The sequence below is a fragment of the Loxodonta africana genome, chromosome 19 (genome assembly GCF_030014295.1).
Source record: "Loxodonta africana isolate mLoxAfr1 chromosome 19, mLoxAfr1.hap2, whole genome shotgun sequence".
Lineage (NCBI taxonomy): Eukaryota > Metazoa > Chordata > Mammalia > Proboscidea > Elephantidae > Loxodonta > Loxodonta africana.
Genome location: NC_087360.1, coordinates 16,463,603 through 16,483,401, shown reverse-complemented (window position 1 = coordinate 16,483,401; position 19,799 = coordinate 16,463,603). Strand labels below are relative to the sequence as shown.

Here is a 19,799-nt window from a genome sequence, read left to right as displayed (position 1 = left end):
GCTAAATACTTTACGTCAACCATCTCCTTTTATTCTCCCTACGGGTATTTGTTGTTGTTGAGTCAGTTCCAATTCATAGCTACCGTATGTACAATTGAACAAAACATTGCCCAGTCCTGCACCAACCTCACAATTGATGCTGTGTTTGAGCCCATTGTTGCAGCCACTGTGTCAATCCATCTTGTCGCAAGTCTTCCTCTTTTTCACTCACCCTCTACTTTACCTCTATGGGTGTAGGTACATTTGAATAAGCTCTCACTTATACAGATGTGAAAACTGAACCTCAACTGGGTTAAGTAACTTGCCCAGCATCACACAGGTAGAACAGGGATGTGGCCCCAGAGATAGGCCCCTGGAGCCCATGATTTTGACTGCTCAATCAGTTTATAAAAGAAGAGGATAGAATATCCTGGCAACTATGTTGAAGCTTCACAAATCTTGGCAGATTCTGAAATCGTTCTGTCCGTGAATATTCAAGTGTCTTTTTGTTTGTTTTTGGTGAGAGGGTCTGGACAACGATGATTCGGGGTCCCAGCGTGATTACGTGGTGAGCCCCAGTGGGCAAACGCTAATTAGTAATTCAAGCCAGACTGGCCTCAGTGAGTCATTAAGAACCCATTACTGCCCGAAGTCCTGGGAACAAAAATTTATTTCATCAAACTGCAGTCACACCATGACATGACCACAGATGCTGTCTCCCTGTTTGAGACTCAACCTGGGCAGTGGAAGAGCTCAGACCACACTAGAAGACGTGAGTTCAAGTCTCAGCTCTGACGCTTAATGGTTGTATGATGATGGGCAAGTTACCTATACTCGGTGAGGCCTGGCTGCTTTAACTGTGAAGTGGGGACACTGCTCAGGCTACTGAGATAAGTGAATGGATAACATTGGTGATCAATGTCTGCTTGTTAAGTGAATAAAAGAAAGGGCTTTGCACACTGCTCTAGATGCAGCCATTGTTATTTAAGAAGCTGCTGTCACCCTCTGGGGCTGCCCTGACCCTCAGCCTGACAGACTTGGGTTTGAATTGTGGCTCTGCCTCCTTCTGGCAGTATGTCTATGGACATACCTGTCTCATCTCCTATCTGGGTCTCAGTTTCTTCATCTGTAAAGTGGGAATGACACAGGATAGCACAGTGGTTAAGAGCTACGGCTGCTAACCAAAAGGTTGGCAGTTCAAATCCACCAGGCGTTCCTTGGAAACTCTATGGGGCAGTTTTACTCTGTCCTGTAGGGTCACTATGGGTCAGAATTGACTCAACGGTGACAGGTTTGGTTTTTTGGTTTTGGGTAGCAGGGATTAAATGAACACATGCGTGCATGGAAAAGGCTTAGTGCAGGGTTCGGCTTATGGTGAGTACCCAATAGGTGGTGGCTTTATTTGTGTTCTCCCAGTGTTTCTAATATACTAGGACTTGGGCTCTGTCCCTTGGCCAGGATTTAAGAAGGCTTTGGCCAAGAGACATATGGGTCATGTAATGCTGGAGGGGCTGAGGATGTTTACCAACAAGGTGGGTGGGGCTGGTTCATCTCTACATGCTTCAAGGTACTCAATCCAAGATTTCAGTCAATGGTCAAACAGACTGTAGCAGGGGTAGCGAGACTTCCTAGGAGAGGCACTGGCACATACTGGTCCAGGAACAACCACCTGAACTGATAGAAGTTGAAAGCTGGCCTGGAACTTACAGGGAAACCAGACCATACCTTCATTTTGGAAGTGGTAAAACTGAAGCTCAGGAAGGGGTGTACCCAAAAACATCTTCAGAGATGGAGACTGAGAGCTGACCCTGTAAGCTGCCCAAAGGCTGCCAAAAGCCTGGTTGAGAAAGCTGAAGCAAGCAGCCAGAGGTAACAAGATTCTTACCTGTGCCTTCTCTTCTTGGAGAATGACCTGGTTAAAGAAACAAAAAGGGAGAAAGGAAGGAGGGAAGAGAGGAAGGGAGAAATATGAGTTTGACGTTTCTTCTCCTGGGATGAATGTATCAGTGTGATTGTGATTAGGCTCCATGGAGGTGGGGACACCTCGCCAATCCTCCTCTCCATTTAGGATTCGAGGAATATGAGGATCCATCAGCTCTCCATTCCTTGGTGTAGGCCAATGTGTCCAAATGGCTGCTGGTGGGGAAATTGGCCCGGTGAAGACAGAGCTTTTGATTATACAGAGGAACTGGAAAGCAGGAGTTTCATACTGCAAAATCTACTTTTAAAATGTTGGCTTGGCCCATATTCCACAAATTTGAGCCCTCTGGTATATATCCTTCTAGGTTTTTTTTTTTTTTTTTGGTCAACATGCATATGTGTGTGTGTGTGGTGGACCCCTTTTAGAATGTGTGTCCAGTTCACAGTAATCCTTTAATACTGTCCCCATCTCCCTGCCTACAAGGGTGGATAATTGTAGTGGTCATGCATTACAGCATGACCCTGCCCTCTAAGGCATACTTGGACCAATAAGAGAATCCCTTCCTTGAGAATATGGAATAAAGAACAAGGCAGAGATTCAGTTCTCCTTGTAGCAAGACCTGCAACGTTAGATGGGAGCAGGCTGCAGCCACGTCCCGGCACTTGGACTAGGAAACGGAGAACTGCATCTCCTGCATGGTTCCGTAAACTCTCCATTCCTTGGTTCTAGTACCTCACTGAGGCCTGGCTGGTCCCTGAGCAGTCCTGTCTCCTTATAATAAAGTCCTCCTCATGGCTTGAGTTAGCCTCAGTGAGCCTCTGGTCCTTGCAACTAGAGCCCTTACTTACACAAAGTACAAAGAAATAACAATAAATAGGCAAATATTTTACATAAATGAGATGATATACTTCCAAATGATATTTTGGCACCGCCTACCCTACCTGGGTGTATCCCTATTTGAAGAAGAGGAAAAACAATACCTGTGTCGCTTATGCTTCTTGGAATTTTTCTTCTTCTTTTTCTTGACAGGCGATGGGCTATATGATGGGGACCTGTCAGGGGAGGGGAGACATGCTTCAGAGGGAGGTTCTCAAAGGTCAGGGCTGTTTTCAAAGAGATACTTGGCCTTCCCCATGTAGAGTCTCATCTCTTTCAGTAACACACACCAAGGATAAATCTAGTACCGGCATTAACTTGCATTTGTTTTCAACATTATCGTGTGCTTTATATACATTACCACTACCCATCTGTCAGCATGCTGTACTCTGGTGGCTTGCATGGTGCTATGATGCTGGAAGCTATGCCACTTGTGTTTCAATACCCACAGGGTCACCCATAGTGGGCAGGTTTCAGCAGAGCTCTCAGACCATGACAGACCAGGAAGAAAGGCATGGTGATCTACTTCCTAAAAATCAACCAGTGAAAACCCTATGGATCACAACAGAACACTACCTGACTTGCTTGCTTTAGACATGCCACCAGGAGGAGTCAATTGCTGGAGGTAAACATCATGTTGGGTGAAGTAGAGGGCCAATGAGGGTTTGGGAGACTCTCGGTGAGAGGGATTGGCATAACAGGTGCAACAATGGATTTGAACATGCTGGTAGTTGTGAGGATGACACAGGACCAGGCAACATTTCATTCTATTATACATAAGGTTGCCATGAGTCAGAGTCAACTTGATGGCAGCTCTCTGTCTATCTCTATGTGTACTCTCTCATTTAATCATCTCACACACTTGTTCAAAAAAAACCAAACCACACACTTGTTCACGCACAGTAGGGATAATCGCTACTCTCCTTTTAAAGACAAGGAAAGGAGGTTCAGAGAGGTGAAGTAATTTGCCCAAAGTCACACAGCTAGGGAAAAGACAAGCTGGGATTTAAACTGAGTTCTCTCCAATATCAAAACATATTAAAAAACAGGACAAGATGGTTCCAGTAGGCATCCAAAATAAAACACTAGATGATTTTCCAGTGGAAGAAAAGGCACTGGAACTACCTGATAGGAAATTCTAATCTCTTATATTCAGAGCTATCTAAGAAATGAAGCAAAAAGCAGACAATGAGGAAAAAATAGACAAATTCATGGAGAAGGCAGACAAAATCATGGAAAATATGGACAAAACAATGGAAGAATTCAGAAAAATAATACAGGAACAAAATGTCAAAATCAGTTCACAACTAGAAATCATACAAAAACAACAATTAGGAATCCAAAAGATAAACAACAAGACTTCAGAAATGGACAGTGTCTTAGAAGGGCTGAAGAGCAGATATGAAACAATGGAAGACAGGATCAGTGAAATTGAAGACAAATACTTGGATACCACTTTGAGGAAAAGCAGAAAAAAAAAGAACAAAGAAAAATGAAGAAACCCTGAGAATAATGTGGGATACAATCAAAAGCAAAAATGTGGTGTGATCAGAGCTCCAGAACAGGGGGAGAAAATGGAAAACACAGAATCACTGAAGAATTGCTGACAGAAAACTTCCCTAATATCATGAAAGAGGAAAAGCTGACCATCAATGAAGCTAAATGAACCCCATATAGGATACACCCCAAAAGAAAATCACCAACGCATAGCGTAATCATACTCACTAAAACCAAAGACAAAGAATTCTGAGAGCAGCTAGAGAAAAACAAAAAGTCTCATACAAAGGGGAAACAAGACTAAGCTTTGATGACTCGGCAGAAATCTTGCAGGGAAGAAGGCAAAAAGCCTTGGGAAAAAAAAAATTGCTAACCAAGAAAAATATATCCTGCAAAACTCTAGTTCAGATATGATGGTGAAATTAGGACATTTCCAGATGAACAGAAATTAAAAAAAAAAACGAATGTGTAAAAGCCAAACCAAACTTACAAGAATTATTAAATGGAGTCGTTCAGTTTGAGAAAAAACAATGTCAGACAACAGCCTGAATCTAGGACGCAAGATTACACAAGCCATATACCAACCTAGGAAATGAACTCTCAAGGACTATTCAAAACTAAAAGATACACAACAGGGAACCAGAGAGGTTAATCTGTAAATGACAAGAACGTCAGAACAATAAAAGAGGGAATAAATGGTAAAGGTACAGAAATTTCAAATGGAGAGGAAGGCAAGGTGACACCAAGTAATAAAAGACTGGTTCAAACCTAGGAAGATAAGGGAAAATTTCAAGGTAACCACAAAGAAAGTTAACCAACCTACTCATCAAAATAAAGAAGAAAAAGTCTCAGGAAAAACAAAAATCTATAAAAACAAATAAATGAAAAAAAAATCCACAAACAAAAGGAATTCACTACAGGTGAGTAAGAGGAACAAAGAAAATGTCAGCACTACAAAATGATTGCAATGAACTCACACCTATCGTAATTACACTGAATGTAAATGGTCTAAATGTACCCATAAAGAAACAGTGACAGAATGGATTAAAAAAAAAACACCAGGATTCATCAGTGTGCTGTCTACAAGAGACACACCTTAGAAACAAAGACGTAAATTTATTTAAAATCAAAGGATGGAAAAAATTATATCAAGCAAACAGCTACCAAAAAAGAGCAGGAGTGGTAATACTAATTCCAGATAAAATAGACTTTAAAACGAAATCCACCACAAAAGACAATAAAAGGGCATTAGATAATGATTAAAGGGATGATCCATCATGAAAACATAACCATAATAAATGTCTGTGCACCCAGTGACACCACTCCAAAATACATAAAACAAGTGCTAACAGCACTCAAAAGAGAAATTAATAGTTCCACAATAATAGTAGGAGACTTCAAAATACCACTCTCAGTAAAGGACAGAACATCTAGAAAAACTTAACAAAGATACAGAATATCTAAAGGCCATAATCAGCCAAAGTGAATTCATAGACATAAATAGAACACTCCACCCAACAGCTGCAAAGTACATATTCTTATCCAACATACATGGAACATTCTCCAGAATAGACCGCATCTTAGGCCACAAAGCAACCTTCAACAAAATCCAGAACACTGAGATAATACAAAGTATCTTCTCTGATCACAATGCCATCAAAGTAGAAATTAAGAGGAAGAGCAAGGAAAAAAATCAATTACATGGAAACTGAATAACACCCCACTTAAAAATCACTGGGTAATAGATGAAATCAAAGATAGAATAAAAAAATTCCTAGAATCAAATCAGAATGAAAACACACCACACCAAAACCTTTGAGACATAGCAAAGGCAGTGCTCAGAAGTCAATTTATAGCAATAGATGTACACATCAAAAAAGAAGGGACAAAATCAAAACATTTGCTACACAACTCTAATAAAAAGGGAACAGCAAAAGAAGCCCACAGCCACCAGAAGAAAGGAAATAATAAAGATCAGAGCAGAAATAAATGAAACAGAGAACAGAAAAAAAAAACAATAGAAAGAATCAACAAAACCAAAAGTTGATTCTTTGAAAGGATCAACAAAATGGACAAACCACTGGCCAAACTGACAAAAGAAAAACAGGAAAGGATGCAAATAACCCGAACAAGACATGAAATGGGAGACATTACAACAGACCCAACTGAAATAAAAAGGATCATAACAGAGTATTACGAAAACCTACACTCCCAACAAATTTGAAAACCTAGAGGAAATGGACAAATTTCTAGAAACACACTACCTACACAAACTAACACAAAATGATATTGAAAATCTGAACAGACCCATAACAAGAGAAGAGATTGAAAAGGTTAAAAAAAAAAACCTCCCAACAACAACAACAAAAAACCCTGGCCCAGATGGCTTCACTGGAGAATTCTACCAAACATTCAGGGAAGAGCTTACACCAGTACTATTCAAACTATTTCAGAACATGGAAAAGGAAGGGATACTTCCAAATTCATTCTATGAAGCCAGTATAACCCTGATACCAAAACCAGGCAAAGATACCACAAAAAAAAAAAAAAAAAATTACAGACCAATACCTCTCATGAACATAGATACAAAAATTCTCAAGATTCTAGCCAATAGAATTCAGCATCATATCAAAAAAATAATACACCATAAACAAGTGGGACTCATACCAGGTATGCAAGGATGGTTCAACATTAGAAGATCAATCAGTGTAATCCACCACATAAATGAAAGAAAAGAATCACATGATCAGCTCAATCGAAGCAGAAAAGACATTTGACAAAGTCCAACAACCATTCCTGATAAAAACTCTCAATAAAATAGGTATAGAAGGGAAATTCCTCAAGATAATAAAAAGCATCTATACAAAACCAACAGCCAACATCATTCTTAATGGAGAGACACTAAAAACCTTCCCCTTGAGAACAGGAACTAGACGAGGATACCCTTTATCATCAGTCCTATTTAACATTGTCCTGGAAGTCCTAGCTAGAGCAACAGGGCAAGAAAAAGAAATAAAGGGCATCCAAATTGGTAATGAAGAAGTAAAACTGTCCCTGTTTGTGGATGATATGATACTAGACATAAAAAAGCCAAAAGACTCCACGAGAAAACTACTGGAACTAATAGAAAGATTCAGCAGAATAGCAGGATAGAAGATAAACATACAAAAATCATTTGGATTCCCATATAACAATAAAGAAAATGTCAAAAGGAAAATCAAGAAAATAATACCATTTATTATAGCCCCTAAAAAATAAAATACTTAGAAATAAATCTACCCAGGGGTGTAAAAGACCTGTACAAAGAAAACTAAAAAACTCTACTGCCAGAACCCAAAAGAGATCTACATAAACGGCAAAACAACATGCACCTGGATAGTAGAGTCAACATTGGGAAAATGACAATTTCAACCCAAAGCCATCTACAAATACAATGTAATCCTGATCTAAATACCAACCATACTCTTTAAAGAGATGGAAAAAGTAATCATTAAGTTTATATGGAAAGGGAAGAGGCCCTGGATAATAAAGCAGTACTGAAGAAGAAAGTTGGAGGACTTGCCCTACCTGAACTCAGAGCCTATTCATACAGCTATGGCAGTCAAAACACCCTGGAACAGAATTGAGAACCCAGATACAAATCCATCCACCTATGGTCACCTGATCTTTGATAAGGACCCAAAGTCCATCAAATAGGGGAAAAGACAGTATTTTTAACAAACGGTGCCGGCAAAACGGGATGTCCATCTGCAAAAAAATGAAACAGAACCCAAACCTTACACCATACACAAAAACTAATTCAAAATGCATCAAAGACCTAAATATAAAACCGAAAACTATAAGGATCATAGAAGAAAAAATAGGATCAATCCTAGAGGCCCTAATACACACCATTAACAAGAACAAACCATAACTAATAATACACAAACTCTAGAAGATAAGCTGGATAACTGGGATCTTCTAAAAATTAAATAATGATGATCATCAAAAGATTCCACCAGAAGAGTAAAAAGAGAACCTACAGGCTGGGAAAAATTTCGGCTATGACAAAGTTCTAATCTCTAAAATCTACAGGAAAATCCAGCACCGCTACAACAAAAAGACAAATAATCCAATTAAAAAATGGGCAAAGGAAATGAACAGACACTTCACCGAATAAAATATGCAAGGGACCAACAGACACATGAAGAAATGCTCACCATCACTAGCCATTAGAGAAATGTAAATCAAAACAATAATGAGATACCATCTCACCCCAGCATTAATTGCACGAATAAAAAAATAAATAAATAAATAACATGTTGGAGAGGCTCCGCAGAGATTAGAACTCTTATGCACTGCTGGCGGGAATGCAAAATGGTACAATCATTTTGGAAAAAGATATAGGGCTTCCTTAGCTAGATATAGAAATATCGTATGATTCAGGAATCCCACTCCTAGGAATGTATCCTACAGAAATAAGAGCCATCACACAAATAGACGCACGCACACCCATGTTCACTGCAGCATTGTTCACAATAGCAAAAAGATGGAAACAATCTAGACGCCCATCAACAGATGAATGGATAAACAAACTGTGGTAAATACGCACAATGGAGTACTACACAACGATAAAGAACGATGATGAATCTGCAAAGCATCTCACAACATGGATGAATCTGGAGGGCATTATGCTGAGTGAAATAAGCCAATCACAAAAGGACAAATATTGTATGAGACCACTCCATAAAAACTCATGAAAAGGTTTACACACAAAAAGAAACCGTCTTTGATGTTATGAGGGAGAGGAGGGGTGGGGACGGAAAAACACTAACTAAACAGTAGATAAGTGGTAACTTTGGTGAAGGGTAAGACAGTACGCAGTACTGGGGAAGCCAGCACAACTTGTCCAAGGCAATGTCATGGAAGCTCCATAGACGCATGCAAACTCCCTGAGGGACCAAATTAGTGGGCTGAGGGTTGTGGGAACCATGGTCTTGGGGAACATCTAGCTTAACTGGCATAACATAGTTGATAAAAAAAATGTTCTACGTTCTACTTTGGTGAGTAGCGTCTGGGGTCTTAAAAGCCTGTGAGGGGACATCTAAAATACTCCACTGGTCTCACCCCTTTGGGAGCAAGGGAGAATGAAGAAAACTAAAGACACAAGGGAGAGATTAGTCCAAAGGACTAATAGACCACAACTACCACAGCCTACGCTAACTGAATCAGTACAACTAGATGGTGTCCGGCTACCACCACTGACTGCTCTGACCGGCGTCACAATAGAGGGTCCTGGACAGAGCTGGAGAAAAATATAGGACAAAATTCTAACTCACAAAAACAGACCAGACTTACTGGTCTGACACAGACTGGAAAAGCCCTAAGAGTATGGCCCCTGGACACCCTTATAGCTGAGTAAGGAAGTCACTCCTGAGGCTCACCCTTTAGCCAAAGATTAGACAGGCCCATAAAACACAATGATACTGAAGGGGCACACCAGCCCAGGGGCAAGGACTAGAAGGCAGGGATAACAGGAAACCCAAGGTCGAGAAGGGAGAGTGTTGACGTGTCGTGGGGTTGTTAACCAATGTCATAAAAAAATACATGTATGGCTTAATAAGAAGCTAGTTTGTTCTATAAACCTTCATCTAAAAAAAAAAGTACAATAAAAAAAAAAGACTAGCGGAGGCTTGTAGTTAATTTTCCTTGTATCCTACCTCAGAATGTAAGATAATAGACACAAATACTGTACCAACAGAGACTCTACATTTTTGCAGAATGTACTTATCACAAAGTAATGATTCCAGAAGGTGATTAATTTCAGGCACTTTTGTCCTGAGTGAAACCAGTTCCCCTTCAATGTGACTATTTTTTAGCCAAGATGTTATTCCCCTAAGGGAATTCATGCTGTATGTAATAAGGGCTTACAGACTTATATATCGGTCATCACTCCGGGAAGCTGAAATCCACCCCATCAAGCCATGGTGGCTGGGGTGGAGATGAAGGAATTGGTTTCCTCCACCATTAAAAACAGTTCATGTGTTACGACTCCATTTATATGAAATACCCAGAATAAATAAATCCACAGCAGCAGAAAGTAGATTAGAGGTTGCCAGGGGCTAGGGACAAGAGAGGATGGAGGGTGACTGGTAGTGGTTTTTTTTCTTTTTTTCCACTTTTAGGTGATGAAAATGGTCTAAATTTAAATGGAGGTGATGATTGTAAACTCCGAATATACTAAAACCACTGCACTGTATACCTTAAAAGGGTGATATGTGAATTACAGCTCAAAAACAAAACCAAAAAAAGTCTGTCTTGAACGTTGTGCACTTTTAAAGAATTCTCTGTATGGGATCAAATTTATAACAGCCACTTGAAAGGTTAGATAGGAAGCTTAGGGGGCAGTGAGTTTATGTTAATGGAGGAGAAACAGTTTGGAAAAGGAGGAACTTAAAGAATGCAGTCTGTCACTGAATTGTACATGTAGAAATTGTTGAATTGGTATATGTTCTGCTGTGTACATTTTCAACAACAACCAAAAAGATAATAAAAAGAAAAAAGTAAATTGAGGTCTCTCTGATTCCAACGACTTTGCTCTCAATTACTGAGGTACCCCATAGCTGCCCTCCTGGTCAGGCCCTAAAGATTTCTTTTTGGTTACTATGCCCCCTTTTCTTATTCTTTAGCCCCATCCTCTGCCCTACACCTGTTGTTTCCCTGGTAAAGCTGAACGCCCAGAGCAGCTTCTGCCAGGCTGTGCTCAGCACGGCTGGTGCCACCAAACTGTTACTCAAGAAAAAGAAGCAGCCTCGGATCGTCGTTACCACGAGTACCAAACCCAACCTACTGCCTTTGAGTTGACCCCAACTCATAGCAACCCTATAAGGACAGAGTAGAACTGCCCCACAGGGTTTCAAAGGAGCAGCTGGAGAATTCAAACTGCTGACCTTTTGGTTAGCAGCCAAGCCCTTAACCGCTACACCACACAGGGCTCCTTTGAGAGGACAGGTGCCAGAAAACCTCGGGTTGGGGAGTGTCATCCAGAAACTCCTCTCTGCTGCCCCCTGCAGACTTCTGTAAACACTGCCTCAGAAAGGAGGTTTGGTGTGCCTCTCAACTCACCTCTTCGGGAGTTCAGCCCACCTGTGTGGGCCTGCAAACACTGGGCATGCTTTTAGTCTACTTAGTGGAAGCCTAGAAGTAAACCTGGCAATCTTTTGAAATACTAAAAAAAATTTCAGAGAAATTTCACATAGAAAAAAAATCAAAGTTTAAAAAATTATAGTTGGCAAAAAATATAAAGTCTATTATCCTTGGTATTTAACCTGGTATGTGAGTGTAATGGGACCAGCTGAGAAGGCTGGGATACAGTCCTATAGGTTCTGTCACCCCCTCTCTGAGCCTTTCTTTTCTCATCTCTCGAATGGGTACAAGGAGCCCTGGTCATGCAATGGTTAAGTGCTCAGCTGCTAACTGAAAAGGTTGATGGTTCAAACCCACCCAACTGGAGAAAGACCTGGTGTTCTTTATGGCTCCCATAAAGATTACAGCCTAGAAAACCTTAAGGGGCAGTTTTGCTCTGTCACATGGGGTCACTATAAGTTGAAAATCAACTCGATGGCACCTAACAATAACAAAATGGGTACAGTAATGCTTGCCTTGTAATAACGAGGCCAAGTGTAAAAGAGATAATGGAATCCAAAGCACTTGGCACAGAGTAAGCTCTGAACAACAGTAACAAATGTATTACTGAATGGTAATGACTGCTTCCTGTGAATTGGCCGTTTACTTTGTGCCAGATACCCTGACAGCTGCTTCCACATTCATTTTCTCCTCTAATTCTCACAGAACCTCAAGAGGTGGGTATTATCTCCATTTCATACAAATAGAAAAAGGCACCCAGAGGGAAGTGACTTGACCAAGGTCACACAGCTAGGTAAAATGCAGAGATGGATTTGAATCCAGTGTTGTCTAACTCCAAAACCCGTATTACTCCCATTTTTTCCCCCTTACTCCAATCTTTAAAGTTGCATCTCTCCTTGGTGCCCTCACCTCCTTCTCTTCTTCCGGGTGGATTTCTTTTTTTTCTTCTTACCCCTGGAGGAAGGCGGTGGCGTTAAGTCTCTGTCACGGGAGACGCTGTAAGGAAAACAAATTCAGATGTTGAGATCTGAGGGTTCTCCAACCCCTAAGCCAGGGTAGTTGTAGTCCGGGAAGGACCCCAGTTTCTAGGAGGATAGAGAACCCATAGCGAATAGCTAGTTACCACCTCATGAATGATTTGGTCACACTCGAGATTAAGTGCCTCAAATAAGGAGTTAATGCCGACCTAATGAGACAGACGTTCTATATTACCCAAACACCAATTGATTATTTAAAACAGTTATAGAGGTTAACTGCTCCTTAATAGGTTATTGAATTTGCAAATGGCTCACCTTGGTAAATAAATCACTTTTTAAATAATTAATCGGCAGTTCGGCCCCCCCTCCCAGCTCCCCAACACATGGTGTCTGTATTTCCTGCTGGAAATCTAATCAGAGACGTAAGGTATGTTAACTGGCAGCTGATTATTAAAAGTATATTTGCCAAGATCTAATGTAACAAGGTACATGTCTTATATCACCTCACAGAACCTCAAAAACCTCAGCTCTTCAGGAATAATTATTTCCTGTTCAATTAAATTCAAATTGTCAGGCTGCAGTTGAATGAAGTCAAGTTATCTCCTTTTATAACTGGGGCTAACGCCAGGGACTTTTTTTTTTTTTTTTTTTTAATGCTATCCCACAGCAAAGTGAGATTGTTTTGGATGAAAAACCAATTGAGAATTGAAACATGCCAAATTAGTTGAACCTTACTGCTGAAATATAATATGAATAATAATATTATTGTTGAAAGCAAAGAGGCCCCAGATAAGTAAAGCACTATTGAAGAAGAATAAAGCAGGAGGACTCTCACTACCTGACCTCAGAACCTTCCATACAGCTATGGTAGTCAAAACAGCCTGGTACTGGTACAACAACAGACACATTGACCAATGGAACAGAATTGAGAACCCAGAGATAAATCCATCCACCTACAGTCACCTGATTTTCCACAAGGGCCCAACATCCATCAAATGGGGGAAAAGACAGTCTTTTTAACAAATGGTGCTGGCAAAACTGGATGTCTGTCTGCAAAAAAATGAAATAGGACTCATACCTCACACTATACACAAAAATTAATTCAAAACAGATCAAAGACCTAAATATATATTAAAAAAAACTATAAAGATCATAGAAGAAAAAATAGGATCAACTCTAGAGGCCCTATACACGATATTAACAGTATACAAACCATAACTAACAACACACAAACCCCAGAAGATAAGCTAAATAATGGATCTTCTAAAAGTCAAATACTTATGCTCATCAAAAGATGTCACCAAAGGAGTAAAAAGAGAACCTACAGACTGGGGAAAAAAATTTGGCTATGACAAATCCAACAGGTCTAATCTCTAAAATCTACAGGAAAATCCAACACCTCTAAAATGAAAAGACAAATAATCCAATTAAAAAATGAGCAAAGGAAATGAACAGGCACTTCACCAAAGAACACATTCAAGCAACCACAGACACATGAGGAAATGCTCGCTATCACAAGCCATTAGAGAAATGCAAATCAAAACCATAATGAGATACCATCTCACCCCAGCATTACTGGCACAAATCAAAAAACCAGAAAATAACAAATGTGGGAGAGGCTGCAGGGAGATTAGAACTCTTACACACTGCTGATGGGAATGCAAAATTGTACAACCATTTTGGAAAAGGATATGGCACTTTCTTAGAAAGCTAGAAATAAAGATACCATATGATCCAGCAATCCTACTCCTAGGAATATATCCTAGAGAAATAAGAGCCATCACACAAATAGACACACACACACCCATGTTCATTGCTGCATTGTTCACAATAGCAAAAAGATGGAAACAACCTAGATGCTCGTCAACAGATGAATGGATAAACTATGATACATACACACAATGGAGTACTTACACAATGATAAAGAACAATGACGAATCTACAAAGCATCTCAAAGCAAGGATGAATCTGGGGGGTATTATGCTGAGTGACATAAGTCAATCACAAAAGGACAAATATTGTATGAGACTACTATAAAAACTCATGAAAAGGTTTATACACATTAAGAAACAATCTTTGATGATTACCAGGGAGGGAAGGAGTAGGGATGGAAAAATGCTAAATAGACGATAGGTAAATGATAACTTTAGTGAAGGGTAAGACAGTACACGATACTGGGGAAGCCAGCACAACTTATACAAGGCAAGGTCATGGAAACTCCATAGACACGTGCAAACTCCCTGAGGGACCGAATTGCTGGGCTAAGGGCTGTGGAGACCATGGTCTCGGGGAACCTCTAGCTCAGTTGGCATAACATAGTTTATAAAGAAAATGTTCTACATTCTACTTTGATGAGTAATGTCTGGGGTCTTAAAAGCTTGTAAGCAGCCATCTAAGAATCTCCACTTGTCTCACCCAATTGGGAGCAAGGGAGAATGAAGAAAACTGAAGACATAAGGGAAAGATTAGTCCAAAAGACTAATAGATCACAAGTAACACAGCCTCCACCAGAAACTGAGTCCAGTACAACTAGATGGTGCCCAGATAGTACTACTGACTGCTCTGACAGGGATCACAATAGAGGGTCCCAAACAGAGCTGGAGAAAAATATAGAACAAAATTCTAACTCACAAAAAAGACCAGACTTACTGGTCTGACACAGACTGGAGAAACCACAAGAGTATGGCCCCTGGACACCCTTTTAGCTCAGTGATGAAATCACTCCTGTGGTTCACCCTTCAGCCAAAGATTAGATAGGACCATAAAACAAGAAGAGACTTAAGGGGCACACCAGCCCAGGGGCAAGGACTCGAAGGCAGGAGGGGACAGGAAAGCTGGTAACAGGGAACCCAAGGTAGAGGAGGGGAGAGTGTTGACATGTTGTGGGGTTGGTAACCAGTGTCACAAAACAATTTGTGTACTATAGTAAGAAACTAGTTTGTTCTGTAAAACTTCATCTAAAATACAATAAAAAAAAGTCATTATTAATAACCAAAAAAACAAAAAAACCAAACCCATTGCTGTCAAATCCATTCTGACTTATAGCAACCCTATAGGACAGAGTAGAAGTGCCCCATAGGGTTTCCAAGGACCAGCTAGTGGATTCAAACTACCAACCTCTTGGTCAGCAGCCAAGTTCTTAACCAGTGCGCCAGCAGGGCTCCGTTATTAATAACAACTACCATTTACTCAGCACCTATTATGTGCCAAGTGTTTTCTATATTTTGAGATTCAAAAAAAACACTTAAAAGGGTGGTGTATCTTTGTTCTTATTTTACAGGTGAAGAAAATGAGGTTCAGAAAGTTGAGCTGACTTGCCCATGGCTGCACAGGTAGGAAGTATCTGAGCTGGGATTTGAACCTAGGCCTGTGTGATTTCTATCCTGAGAGCTTTACCACAAAACCAGTAGCCTTCTCAAACTTGCTTGTGTGGCTATCTCCTGGTAATTACTCAGCTCTTTACAGAACATCATAAAATGTTGTGATATTTAATCTTATTCTAAGAATCTAGATCATTATGACTAATAGAAAGAATGGTAAGAATATATAATGAGATCTCTGTGTCTTCCATAAATAAAAATCATCTATCTAGGTATCATGGCTTGAATTGTGTCCTCCAAAAATATCTGTCACTTTGGCTAGGTCATGATTCCATTATATGATTGTATGATTATCTACCATTTTATCTTCCGATGTGATTTCCCTATGTGTTGTAAATCCCATCACTATGATGTAATAAGATGGATTAGCGGCAGTTATACTGATGAGGTCTATAAGATTAGATAGTGTCTTAAGCCAAACTCTTTTGAAATATAAGAGAGAGAAGTGAGCAGAGAAACATAGGAACGTCATACCACCAAGAAGGCAGCACTGGGAGCAGAGCAAGTCCTTTGGACCTGAGGTCCCTGAGCTGAGATGTTCCCAGACCAAGGGAAGACTGATGACAAGGACCTTCCTCCAGAGTCGATAGAGGAAAGCCTACCCCTGGAGCTGACATCCTAAATTCGGACGTGTAGCCTACTGGACTGTGAGAGAATAAACTTCTCTTTGTTAAAGCCATCCACTTGTGGTATTTCTGTTACAGCAGCCCTAGATGACTGAGACACTAGGTAACACTGAATGAGGGTGAAGCATACGCAGCTTGATGAAGGTAAACGATGTCACTGAAAAGTACTAAGAAAAAAGGACCTGTTGGTAATTGCTATGGCATATACAATTTTGAAAAAAAAAATGTGTGTATATATGTATGTATGTAGGCATATATGCGTATAGGTAGTATGTATGTGTGTGTAGAAGTGTATGCATATGTACACGTATCTGTGTGACTATATACACATATATTCATATATATAATAAAGCACATAAGGGTCACAGTTATGGATACTTCTTAGACATAACCAAATACCTTGTGGGATTGAATTTCTGGGTTTGAAGGACTGGGATCACAGTCTTGTGGAATATCTCACTCAACTGGCATAATAGAGTCCATAAAGTTATGTTCTACATCCTAGTTTGGTGACTTGTGTTTGAGGTCTTAAAAGCTTGCGAGCAGCCATCTGTTGGACTCTACTCATCCGGAGATAAAGAAGAAAACCGAAGACTCAAAGAAGAAACTAGACTACGGGACAAATAGTCTATACAAACCGTAGCCTCATCTACCTTGAGACCAGAAGAACTCGATGGTACCCAGCTACCTCTACTAATTGTTCTAATCAGGGCCACAATAATGGACCCTGAGGGAATGGGAGAAAAATGTGGAACAGAACCATAAATTCTTAGGAAAATAAAACAAAAAACCAGACCTACTGGGCTGGTTGAGACTGGAGTACTCCCTGAGATTGCTGCCCTGAGATACTCTTCAAATTCTGAACCAAAACTAACCCAAGGTCACCTTGAAGCTAAATAACAAATCGGTTTAAAAAAGAATGAATATCACCCATAAGTACTGTACTCCTTTAAAAAATCACTTACATGAAATCAAACAGTCAAAATCACTTAAAACAAAGATGAGAATGTAAGCGGACAGGGAAAGTACTAGATTAGTGGAAACGGAACAACCGGAATGGAAATAAAGAGAATGTTCATGCGCTATGAAGAATGTAACCAGTGTCACTGAACAACTTGTGTAGAAACTGTTGAATGGGAACCTAAGCTGCTGTGTAAAAAACCATCACCGAAAGCGCAATAAAATATTCTTTACAAATCATTTATCTGATACTTTCAGGACAGTCACTTTTAGCAGATTAAAAACAAATATAGGCATTCAATACCTGGCTACTTACCCATAAAACCCGAAAGCAAACTCATTGCCATCGAGTCAATTCCAACTCATAGTCACTCTATAGGACAGAGTAGAACTGCCCCGTAGGGTTTCCAAGGAGTGGCTGGTTGATTTGAACTACTGACCTTTTGGTTAGCAGCCGAATGCTTAACCACGGTGCCAACAAGGCTACAGTTACATGACATGGAGCACAAAGCACAGTACACATATTAGGAAGCAAACAGGCTGTTAGTATGAACATGGTGGGCCACTTCAGAGCCTTCCCTCCAACAAGTGCTTGATGGAAAGCAAGAGCCTAATAAACCTTTGTGGAATGATCAAATGAGGGATGAATGGATGAAATGATGGAGCCTCTTGTTAAATCATCTAGTTTCCTACAAACACTTCCCGGTGTAACAGCTGGCAGAAATTGGAGGAGAAAAAGCGTTTGAGAGAAATACCTCTTAAAAAATCTTTTAAAAGTCTGTCTTGAAAAATAGGAAAAGATCCCACTATTTAGGTGACCACTCTTAACTTTGGGAACCCCAGGGTCCCAGAAGAGCATTTTGAGAACCACTGTCTCAGCCTCAGATTTAAGTGATAGGATAATGCTGAGGTCTGTGAGGTAGGAATAAGCAGCCTCCTGCATAAATACCCAAATGTCTTCACCCAGGTAGGTCTGCATTTCCTCCACCCCCTTCTTCCCTTGCCCCAGCTCTCCTACGTGGGCCAGCACAGAGGAAACAGCGGGTGAGCACACAGTGGTTATGTAAGCGGCGGTTAAGTTCATAGTGGTGAACTATGCAGTGGTTGAACACGTAGCGTAGCAGTTACACATGCCATGATTAAGTACAGTGATTAAGTATGCAATAGTTAAGTACATAGTGGTTGGTTAAGGATTCTGTGGTCACGCATCTAATGGTTAAGTACATAGTGGTGAAGTCCGCAGTGGCTACCTATACAGAGGTTTCTTAAGTAGTAGGAAAGTCTGCAGAAATGAAGTACTCACGGGTCAGGTATGCAGAAGTTGAATAAAGTGTTAAATGCAGTGGTTAAATATCCCATGATTACATATGTAGTTGTCAGGTATGCAGTGATTAAGTGTCCCATGGTTATATGTAATGGTTAAGTATGTAGTGATTTCATTTGCCGTGATTACGTATGCCATGGTTACAAAGGTAATGGTGAAGTATGCAGTGGGTGCGTAGGCAGTGGGTAAGCCTGCGGCAGTTGAGCCTGTAGCACTAAAGAATGATGGCTCTGGAAGCTGACAAACCTGGCATAAATTCCAGCTCCATTACCTCTAGCTGGGAGACCTCTCTGAGCCTCATTTTCATCTTCTATAAGATGGGACTAAAATACAGTGCCTCTGCCATGAATCTGTTGTGATGAGTGAAGGCACTCGCTCACGTCATGTGCCCCGGTCTGACACAGTAAGTTCACATTAAATGGGGTTCTGTTATTATTATGACCTCTGCTATCACTATCATCATCATACCGTGATTATTATTGTTGTTATTATCGTGTCAGAGAATCAGTCACAGGTAGGAGGAGGGAACAAGAGGCCCAGACATTCCAAATCAGGTTGACCACATGGCACCATTTCTCGGCTTTCATGTCCAGAACCTTCTTTTCTGGTTCCTTGGGTTTCCAGCAAACATTTTTGAGCACCTCTTGTGTTCTAGGCTTGAAGCCAGGGTCTGGACACGCCTGACCCCAACCTTGAGAATTAGATCTTAGTATCCCGATTTTATAGTTATGAAAACTGAGGCCCAGGGAGGAAAAGTAACATGTCCAAGGTCACTTAGTAAGCAGCAGCCTCGGGTTTGAACACAAGTCTCTACAACACATTGACTCTCCCCTGACAGTCTGGGAGACAATGTTTTGAAAGTACAGAAGTTCCCTTCCTCTTCCCTTTTCTCTCCATCTCCCTCAGCCTCTTGTAGAAGCAACCCCTTTCCTATTTCCTGGAGATAATGTCTCTAAATTTGATGTTGAACCTCACTTCTCCAAGCTGATAAGACTTCATTGTCTCTCCCTCATTGAACTCACAGCCTAATTAAAGCCCATAGCCAAGACGGCAGCTTGGATGGAGGGACAGACTTGGGACGTGAAAGCTGTCTGGCTTCCCAGTTCCCTTTCACAAAATCCCATAACCACATCT

At 40.5% G+C, this 19,799-nt stretch overlaps 1 protein-coding gene across 1 annotated transcript in view; it reads right to left on the bottom strand.

Annotated features, from left to right (window-relative positions):
• Positions 1–19,799, bottom strand: part of SRRM4 (serine/arginine repetitive matrix 4) — a 198,136-nt gene that overhangs the window by 38,306 nt on the left and 140,031 nt on the right. The window contains exons 3-5 of the mRNA XM_003419268.4: positions 12,308–12,394; positions 2,881–2,952; positions 1,865–1,891 (exon numbers count right to left, since the gene is read on the bottom strand). Coding sequence (XP_003419316.2) covers positions 1,865–1,891; positions 2,881–2,952; positions 12,308–12,394 — 186 coding nt within the window. The remainder of the gene's footprint in view (positions 1–1,864; positions 1,892–2,880; positions 2,953–12,307; positions 12,395–19,799) is intronic.